Here is an 11,171-nt window from a genome sequence, read left to right on the forward strand (position 1 = left end):
AAATTAAATCAAAAAAGACCTTGATTCTATTAGAAACATTTTGTCAAACACTTCATAAGCAAAACAAATTTCAACAATTAAAGTAAGTAAAAGCAAGACTAAAAACACCAGAAAAATATGAAACATATATCAAATAAAAATCTCATAACGAAGGTGGTAGCGCAACGGCGGAGTGGGATCGACGAAGAGGGGGGAGGAGATGGTTTTGGTTGGAGATAATGCATTACGACGATAGTGGTGCAACAATGCTATTTGTTGGTGGTCGAAAGTTGGTCACGGTGGAGAGTTGGTGGTTATGATAATGCAATGACTTTTAAGGGAGGTTGTGGTGGGGGGTGATGTTGGTAGAGAATTTTGAATTTTAAATTGAACACAAAAAGGATGTAGAAGAAGCTGAAAAGACTTAAAAAACTCAAAAATTTAACATTTGTCGGCCAACCAAAAGAGGATAGAATTGAAAATTAAAATAAAAAATTAATAAGAATTAAAATAAAAATTAAACTACTTAATAATACGAATGTTATAACAGTACTCTACAAAAATGGTAGGAACTAAGAGAATTTTTTTATGAAAAAAATATTAAATTATAAAAACGAAAAATATATTTTACAAATATTAAAGAGTTTTTTATGTTACAAATAACATTCAACACGAAACACATAAGTGTCACGATATTACTTGTCTTAAGATAAAAATTAAATAAAAGTTAAAACAAATATAAAACGCTCAATTTATAAAATACCCTGTCTAGTGTCTACTTTGCGAAAACAGTTTCGTACTATTAAAGGCATCGCTATTTTTTTCTAAGGCAATTAATTATTTCAATTTAAAGCCAACCAAAAAATTTCCCATCGTTCAAAAATTGAAGAAATTCTCACACCTGAGTTACGTGGCTCACGTTTAAACAATAAAGAATTCATTTTTTTTTTCTTTCAAAAAATAGCTCTCCACCTTGGTCCTTGGCTCCTTCTGCGCACACTAAGCACTTCATTGAGTTCATTTTACTGTTCGTATTCGTACCAAAATCACAACCACCACTACGAGTTTCTCTCTCTAGAACCGCCGAAGCGAAGAAGAGAGAAGAGAGAAGAGAGAAGAGAATCACGGTTGGCTCCGCCATGGACGCGGCATCGCAGCTCGTCTCCTGCGGAATCGATCCCTTCCCTCGCGCCACCTCTCCTTCCCCGCGCCACCGCCGCAAAAGCAACCTTCTCAACCTCCGCCAACGCTCCAGCCGCGTCTTCGCCGTATCCGCCGAGCCGAAACCCGCGCCGCCGAAGACCGCTGTCAACGGAGCAAATTCGAGGCCGCCTCCGACAAGAGCTGTCAACGGCGTCTCCACGGTAGCTTCTTCTTCCGATTCCGGTTTCGTTGCGCGGAATTGATTCAAATTCAACTGGTTATTGTTTAATTGAAGAAAACATAGTTAAATCTCGCGTGGTGTTGTTGTTCTTTGTGGTGATTTGCAGAGAATTGGAGATGTTTCGAAGGAGATTAAGAGAGTGAGGGCGCAAATGGAAGAGGACGAACAGTTAGCGACGCTCATGAGAGGTCTTCGAGGCCAGAATTTGAGGGATTCGCTATTCGCTGAGGACGATGTTGAACTTCGTCTCGTTGAGGTGTTGAAATTGGAATTTTCGAGAATGAATATTTTTTTCCTGACATTTCTGTGAATTTCATGACATATTTTCATTGCACGTGGATATTATCTATGATTTTAATTTAATAATAATGCGTTGTCACTTAAGATTCTTAAGATAGTTATTATTATTAAGGTAAACAACTTGTAAATGATTATATTGTTAAAAATCTTTTGCAATGCCACAACACTCTTTAACTTATTATCCATGAATAATATTTAATATATATTTTTAATTTAAAAAATATGATGTTTTCTTTTCTTTTCTTGTATTTTTTTTTTATTTTAGTTTTTGCATATAATAAGAATGATATTATTTTAGTTCTTTACCTTAGATTAAAACCACTTAATTTTACAATTTTGTAGAAATGAATGAGTTTTTTTTAATAAAAACTAAAATAAAAGAAAATTGCTTAATATTTGAACTTGTTTTGCACGAAAAGTGGCAGAAATCATTGATATGCTATTATTTCTGTCAACTAAATTTTTAACCAATAAGAATTAAACTTGTTTGGACGTCATTTTTGATGAGGAGTTTAACAGAGTTTGGTGTTTTGTAATGTAATGGTGTAGGTAGATGAGAGTAGTGAGTTTTTACCTTTGGTGTATGATCCTGCCAGCATTTCTGCGTATTGGGGAAAACGTCCACGCTCCGTTGCAACTCGCATTGTTCAGTTGTTATCCGTTGCAGGAGGTTTTCTATCTCGTATTGCCTGGGATGTGATTAACAAGAAGGTTAAAGAGGTAATTCTCCAATGTCTTAAGGGACTAAAATGGCTTACCTGCATTCTTAAGATGGTGGTTGATGTTGCCTTTTTTTTTTTCCTTTGCCTGAATTATGATTGTTGTGTTTTGTCAGTTCCTCTGTTTTGGAGAGACTTCTTATATGTTAAAAAAATCATAATATAGGTTTTTAGAGATTTTTTCTCCTGTGGAATTTACTATTTTCATCTTCTAAGAAAGCATTAAAATATATTTTTTTGAAGAATTTTCATAATGACTATAAATTCTTTAAACATATTTTTTTATTTAAAGTAATTTGTTTTTTATTTTTAAAAATACTAACAAACTAGCCCTAAATCAAGCACACTTCTGAATTAGTTATTATTTTTTGACAGAAAGAGAAGTTTTATTATAAGAAATCCTCCAAAGTAAAGGATCTAAAAACAAGAAACGGACAAGAAAAAAAAAGTGTTAATATACTAAGAAATTATCTAGTTTTTGAATAGTGACGGATGGGCTCTGACAAAAGTATTTTTTATTCTGTATACAATAACCATAAATATGCAGTAACAACATTGAAAGCCTTTTTCTACTAGGTGGATTGGTGGAATGGATCAAACAATGCTATAATGTATTATCATAAATCATGTGATTCATGACTAATGACTTTGCATACAGTAAATATATAAATCAACTATATTACAATACTATTAATGAATTATGTAAGTATTATTGTAAATTTTTGTTATATATCTAAATAATGAATAAATAGGGCTGTATACAGAAGTGTTCTAGTTCTGTACTGAAGAGCTTATGGCTTGAGCTTTTGTTATGTATGGACTATAGATAAATATTTAAGCTTCTCTGAAAATAGTAACAGTTTCTTTATATTTCATAGTCTTTGTTCAAAAATGCAAATTTTGAGATTACATTTTGGTTATTCTTTTGTCCTCTTTCCATAACCAGAATGAAGTTGCTAGGGCTATTGAGTTACGTGAAATTGTGACATCTTTGGGTCCAGCATACATAAAACTTGGGCAAGCATTGAGCATTCGACCTGATATACTGTCACCTGTAGCAATGACGGAGCTGCAGAAGCTTTGTGATAAAGTAAGCTTGTTGCTCCTTAACCTTTATTTTTCTCTTCTCCACATCATTGTTTCTATTTTAAAATAAATATAAATTGCCATACATAGCTATGTTGGCAGAATAGTGATTCAGAGAACTTTTTAACAATTTGATTTGTTAGACAAATGTGATTTATTTCTACAGTCAATTTGAGCAGCTTAAAAGCAAAATACCTATTCTTCATTTCAGAAAAATGAAACATAGTTGGACTGGTAGCATATTCAATATTTATGTTCTAATTTCTCAAACAACTTACCATATTACTTCTGTTAGCTTATTTAATTAGGTAGAACCAAGATCACTAAATATAAGAATTATTGTCTAAGTACTGTACATAGTGAAAAATATTAGTGATCACACAATTACATTTTGTTGTTATTCCTTTTGCTGAGATTCCTTTGTTCTTGATGGGGGTGTGGGGGGGATACCATAAAATGCGAAGGTTCCTTCATTTGCAGATGATGTGGCTATGGCTCTAATTGAGGAGGAGCTTGGTCAGCCATGGCAAAACATCTATTCTGAACTATCATCTTCTCCCATTGCAGCTGGTAGCTCTCCAGACAACCAGTTAGATATATTACTTTCTTAGTAGAAAAGTACAGTCTCTCAGAGCTGATTTTTTATGTTAATTAATCAACATGTATTTATCTTTTTGTGAAACCTATGCAGCATCTCTTGGACAGGTATATAAGGGTCGCCTAATAGAAAATGGGGATTTGGTGGCTGTTAAAGTGCAAAGACCTTTTGTTCTTGAGACAGTTACAATTGATTTATTCATTATTAGGAACCTGGGTTTGGCTCTTCGGAAGTTTCCTCAGGCAAGTTAAATTCTTGTGAGCAGAGACTTAAAGTAATATCTGATTATCTGTTTATTTGTTTCATAAAAATGACACTTGGTAGCAGAAAATTGGTGATACTAAATTAATTCATCATTACAAATGTCTGTTTCTCAACAAACAAATTTTTACCTAACATTTTGCAGGTCTCCATTGATGTGGTTGGGTTGGTTGATGAGTGGGCTGCTCGATTTTTTGAGGAGTTAGACTATGTAAATGAAGGTGAAAATGGAAACCGTTTTGCTGAAATGATGAGGAAAGACCTACCACAGGCAAGTCTGTTAATTTTTAATTTGTTTTCTTTTTTTACCACTTTTAAATTTTAATCACGTATAAGTCATGCTTGTTTTATTTCAACCTCAATATATGGTGAATCAGATGGTGGTAGTGGTAGGAGATGCAACCATTCTCTTTGCTAGGCTTGTACATTACAACAAACATCTTAATTCACTGGATCATCTTCCTTACTATAACCTGCTGCCGTCCAAGGGAAATTCCACATAATTATTTGACATCCCCTAGCTACTCCTACTTTCGCTCAGAAAAAGGGAGAATAAAGATATGTAATCTAGATGGATGACCTTTAATACGATTAATTTGACTTAATGACCAAATGAGGCCTCGATATCTACTAATGGCCAAGGCACTGGTTGTATATGCTTAATGACTATGTTCAAACTGAGAATGTTAACGCTATATTTTCTGGCCATTAAGTTACAAAATTATTGTACCTAATAGATGTTCAGCTCATAAACAATTGTTAACATGTTACATCTTTTCACCACCAATAATCAGTATATGGCTAACTCTAAATAGTGTATGATGACATTTGAAGAAACAACTTAATTAAAAATTGTCAGGACAACATGCTTGTCAAAACTTTGTTTATTATCTCTTAGAATTGTTCCTATAACAGTGTTATTTACTATGTAATGTTGTGTGTCAATGTAGACCACACCTCGTGCTATTTAAAATATGGAAAAGGGAATCAATATTGATTACAAGATCAATCAATTACTGATTAATAAGGAAACTAAATAATGAGTAATAAGGGAAATAATCCCATACTAAACTGTTGTAATTAAAACATATTAAAACATATATTTCACAATTCCCAAATAATAAGAGTGGTCACAAAGAGAATTTTCTTGCTTCTTCTGACAGTTTTAGTTTCAGGTTGTCATACCAAGAACCTACCATAAATATACATCAAGGAGGGTTCTTACGACAGAATGGATTGACGGAGAGAAGCTGTCACAGAGCACAGAAAATGATGTTGGAGAACTGGTTAATGTTGGAGTCATCTGCTATCTAAAACAGGTAATTTTGGTGCTTTTAGTTTGCATTAGGCATTAGAATCACTGAGCTTTCAGCTAACATTTTTTTAAATGCAGTCATTGTGTATCATCCATCTTTTATATCTGAGTGTTTTTCCTTACAATAGGTCGTTTACTAAAATTTCTACACATTTAGTTGACCATTGTATAGTTTAATGGGATGGAATACCTAAACTTTGGTCCATGTATATATCACTATATCGTATAGATTATGTTTGCAAGCTTGGCAGACAGTATTGTATTCCAAAAAAATATTGATATATAATAAGTAAATTCTGGATAAACTATTCTATTTTTTGTATTGATTTATTTTCATTTTATTTCAGCTTCTTGATACTGGATTTTTTCATGCTGATCCACACCCGGGGAATTTGATCCGCACTCCTGATGGAAAACTTGCAATACTTGACTTTGGTAAAAATCATTTTTGTTATAGTTGGTAGTGAAATATTGTATATTTGTAGAGTACTTTTTTCTCGTGATTAGGAGAGACAAATGCAGCTTCTTGTTCTTTAAATGTTAGGTTTACTGTCCTAAGTCTGATAATATTTGTCAGCAAATGAGTTATTCTAAGAAACTATATATTTTCTTCATATATCAATATATAGTTATGAGTATATGTTTATAGCACCTTTTATCTTCATGGTTCTCTTAATTTTCTATTTCTTATCCTGAAATGAAAATATCCACTCTCTGTTCTTTCTATATATGAAAAAGGAAATACCCATTCCTGACCAGACAAAGAATGCAAAAAGTATCTGGTTGAAATGGTTAAACCATTAGTTAGATAAGATTTAGAATAATATTAAAAAAAATTACATGAGATTAAATCTTTAAAGATTCTTGGTACGGGATAAAGCATGATATCTTATTTATTGATAATATATATTAAATTATAAATATATTATAATTCTAGTAAAATTAATGTGTAAATATATGTTAATATCTGTCAGATTTTGTTTGTGGCTTATCTTTAAACTATTAGACAAGTGTGCTTTATTTGCAACTGTGCCTGGGTATTGTTCTTCAGAGTGGTTCTGTTGACATGAACAACTATATTTCTTAGTTTAAATACTTCCGTTCCAAGATCATCCTAATCATTGTGATAAATGATGGAAGTTTTATGTTGCAACCAGGGCTTGTTACAAAACTGACTGATGATCAAAAGTATGGAATGATCGAAGCAATTGCTCATCTCATCCATCGGGATTATCCAGCCATAGTAAAAGACTTTGTTAAACTTGGTTTCATTCCAGATGGTGTCAATTTGGAGCCTATCTTGCCAGTTCTTGCCAAGGTTTTTGATCAGGCCTTAGAAGGTGGAGGGGCAAAAAACATCAATTTTCAGGAGCTGGCATCGGATTTAGCTCAAATTACCTTTGATTATCCTTTTAGGATACCCCCATACTTTGCCCTTATAATTAGAGCCATTGGGGTTCTGGAAGGGATAGCTTTAGTAGGAAATTCTGAATTTGCCATTGTTGATGAGGCCTATCCTTATATTGCGCAGGTATAATGGTGTGTGGATGTTTTGGTTGCTTGTTTCATTCTTTAAATATTGGCTTATATTATTTACCAATGGATTTCTGTATAATTAATCACTGAATTTGCTTGAAAATTTGAGTTGTACTAGGCACAGATAAGATTATCCATTGGTTTTGATTTCAATGAACATAATCATTAACTTCCCAAAAGGGATAATTAGCAAGATTTTATTGGGTTATCATAGTTAAGATTGTATCATTCAATGGAAAAAAGAATGAAGCCAATGGCATGTGGATTGGATGGAAAATTTTCTGTTTAGTGTCTGGAAATAAAGGGTGAACATTGTTTAAATTTGAAATGTTCCTGGTTTAGAAGAAGGCATTTGAGGTAGGAATAACAATTTTGTACAGAATGTATGAGAGGAAAAACAACTTTTGAATTTTGAACTCAATAAATCTCTGACTTTCAGTTTTGTGAAATATGGCAAACTCTTCATTGAAATTTTCTACAACTATGATTCTTGACTAACTTTATATTGTTTCCACTTGACACGAGAATGGATTTTGACAGTCTGGTTAGTTGCTTTGAACACTGAACCACTGATTTTGCCTGACCACACTTGTAACTGGCTTCTGCTATTATATGACACTCTTTTGATTCTTCTGAGTAATCTGAATTGATATTTATTCATCACGTTCTCTTATAGAGGCTCCTCACGGATGAATCTCCTCGGCTAAGGGATGCTCTACGTTACACTATATATGGTAAATCTGGAGTTTTTGATGCTGAAAGATTTATTGATGTCATGCAAGCCTTTGAAAATTTTATTACTGCTGCCAAAAGTGGTGGTGGAGAGGATATGAATGGCAATATGGCAGAGCTTGGGATTCTTACTACTAGTCAGTCAGAATATTTGTTGTCAGGATTCCAATCTGTTATGCCTCAATCACCGCAGCCAGTGCAAACAAGAGCAGCTTTAGCATTTTTGTTGTCCGATAGGGGGAATTTTTTCCGAGAATTTCTTTTGGATGAGGTACTTTCTAGAAGCATTAGAGAAACTTTTATATTGTTATTGTTAGAATATATGGAAATATCCAAAAATGTCTTATGATATCATAGATTATCCTCTAAGAATAGTTACCATATTTCTTTATCTTATCACAATTTGTTTCTATAATTAGTTAGAATTATGATTGGTATAAACAAGGGTTAGTGCTCTAGGTTTTATAAACACAAAGTGCATCGTCACATTGTAATACATTTTATTTAATCTATAACTATTAATAAAAGCAATTACCCCTTTTGGTGTACACATTTCTTATTCCTAAATTATCCTTCAATATATATCACTGTTTTTATTTCTTTCATAAACCTTCAAAATGTAACTGCTGTCACTTTCCCTAAAAAAAACTGCTACCACTACTTTTTCAACTTTTTTTTTTTAAATAAAGATAGAGGCATGAAGTGTCTCGCTTTCAACTAGTAACAATAATAACAATTCTGTCTTTTTCATTCTACTTCATCTCTTTTCCTCCCTCTATATCTAAAATCACATATTTTCAACTGGTAATTGTTAATGTTTCTAAATACATCTTCCTATCTTGCTTACTTTGAATCTTTCTAAATACAAAGAAATTTAGTAGGTGTGCAAGTATGAATCTAAGATTTATAATTCAGCCTTTCAATATGTTTATCTAATAACTATATGTAAGAAAGAGATGAATGAGTTGATTCTTATTATCCTACTTGAAGGATATGCCTATCAAGAGCAAAGGCATTCATTTATCCTAATAGGTGTTCTCTGTTCTCTATCTTTATTTCAATAATTGGTAAAAGTGAGTATGGCTCCCCTTTGACACTGGTGGTGATCAGTCTGGGTGGATTGAATCCAACTGTTTGTTCAAATAATTCTTTACGTTCAATTCACTCACTGTTTTATGCTATTTTACTATGCGTATTTTCAATTGAATTGAACTCAGCAACTCCCCATTAGTGAAGTATTTTTTTATTGTTTTTTTATCTTCTTGTATTTGTATCTCTCCTTTTTCTTGATACGTAGTAAATTCTTTTGTTTTGCCAAAAACACAAAAGAAATCATATTAATATGAAATGTGTTTCAGTAGTTATTGTCAATAGTGAGATTTCATAAATTGATGGAGAATAGTGTTATTACAACTTTCTCTTCAACTATTGCGTATTATGTTTCATATCATGTCTTACATTCGATTACTCAAGGTATTTGATACTTTTTAGTTTTTAATTCATAAGATGTTGTATTATTGAAAGCTTTATGTGCAAAATAGTGGTGTTGGTATAAATGCATACATGTAGTACTTACAACCATATCAATTTAAAATTTCTTGGCTGATCTGGTGACAATTTTAGCCCTAGTATGTTTCATAGTGTGTACTATAGTCTTATTGTCATAAGGAAACGAATTGAAAATAAATGAAACAAGAAAACTTGGGGGATTATTTTTGTTCTTGATTCCTGATAGGTTCTTCAACAAGTGGCTACATCATACACCTACATGGATTCAGTGGTTCTTGGAAAAAAGAAAAACACTAGAATACATTAAATATGTAAATATTTTTAAGATATTTAATTGGATTATGTAAATTTTATAGTGAAATCTAAGTATGGCTGTTGCAAATATGTTTCATAGTATGTACTATAGTATTCCTCGCTTCTGTTCAATTGTGGAGTTTGTGGTTTCTAAATATTTGACCAACATTATTGCTGGTGGAATGCAGATTGTTAAGGGCATTGATGCAGTAACAAGGGAACAACTGGTAAGAACAATGTCCTTACTAGGAGTTCAGAATGCAACCCCTGTTTTCAGTATGGTACCTACTGTGGGACCCTTTAAGCCTGCGGCTCTTATACCCACCATAACTGAAGAAGATGAAGTTATATTGAACAATGTCCGGATGGTGGTGGAGTTCTTGACCGCAGGAAGTTCCCTATCAAGAACATCTGATCAGGTAATGAAGAATTCACTGCTGAAAGTAATGATTTTTATCTTTGTACTCTTTGTAGTGGTTCTTTTCAACAAGAGAAATATCAACAACACCCCTTTTAACATACTCTTTCAGATACACTCTTTATTGCTGAGCAAAAAAAAAAGATACACTCTTTATTACAGGTCAAAATTTATTGAAAATCACAAATTTCTGAGTTTTACTGCTTGTTTAATGAGCTTCTTACTCATAATTGTGTAGTTTTCAATAAATTTTAATCAATAATAAAAAGGATTAGAAAGAATATGTTAAATGTAAGTTGCTTCTTTTTTTTTTGTAAGCTAAAAAGGTTAGACATACTTATTTATCCATCTATTTGTTTGTGGGTGGCCATAGGCGCTGAATATTCCTCAGATTATCCAAGAGCTTCTCCCAGTGTTACCAGGCATCTCTGTTAAAGTGCTTCCTGAGGTTGTTAGCAGATTATCTTCTCGGGTTTTAGCCCGATTAATTCGTGACACATTTTTGTAAGAGAAATCATCCTACTTTACTGCCTTAGGCCACACAATTGTTACACGTGTATTATATATTTAAACTAATCGGTAACCCGTGCGTACGCACGGGTCTTTGTCTAAATGATTTTCGATGGAAGAATAAAAAAAAAGATTGTAAAAAGATAAAAGAACTAACATTCATATTAAATAGTTCTAAATAGTAGAGTTGATAAATTGTCAAATTGTTTGAGTCACTTGATTAACCAAATTTCAAAGGTTGATGTTCATGTGAATTTGAAATCCGTGCATACGTATGAGTCACTTGATTAAGGGACTTCAAAGGTTGATGTTTATGCGAATTTAAAACCTGTGTATACGCATGGATCACTTGATTAAGGAAACTTGATGTCCATGCAAAACAATTGTTTCAGATCACAAAATTAACAAATTATATTAAGATGAATTTCATAAGGCTTAAACATAATAAACAAAATAAATGTTTAAAACTAAAAGGGTTAAAAAGTAAAAAAAAGAAAGTGTAATTAAATTGAGAATTGAAATTTCAAATA

At 32.5% G+C, this 11,171-nt stretch overlaps 1 protein-coding gene across 1 annotated transcript; it reads left to right on the top strand.

The window, feature by feature from the left end:
• The first annotated feature begins 956 nt into the window (after positions 1-956).
• On the top strand, positions 957-10,844 carry LOC114371063 (uncharacterized protein sll0005-like). The gene is made up of 13 exons (XM_028328467.1): positions 957-1,343; positions 1,470-1,619; positions 2,213-2,383; positions 3,329-3,472; positions 3,933-4,038; positions 4,160-4,308; positions 4,473-4,598; positions 5,503-5,646; positions 5,990-6,077; positions 6,800-7,173; positions 7,855-8,181; positions 9,902-10,132; positions 10,505-10,844. The coding sequence occupies exons 1-13, from the start codon at positions 1,119-1,121 to the stop codon at positions 10,637-10,639; spliced, it is 2,370 nt and encodes a 789-aa protein (XP_028184268.1). The 5' UTR covers positions 957-1,118; the 3' UTR covers positions 10,640-10,844.
• The last annotated feature ends 327 nt before the right edge of the window (positions 10,845-11,171 follow it).

The sequence above is a fragment of the Glycine soja genome, chromosome 10 (assembly GCF_004193775.1).
Source record: "Glycine soja cultivar W05 chromosome 10, ASM419377v2, whole genome shotgun sequence".
NCBI lineage: Eukaryota > Viridiplantae > Streptophyta > Magnoliopsida > Fabales > Fabaceae > Glycine > Glycine soja.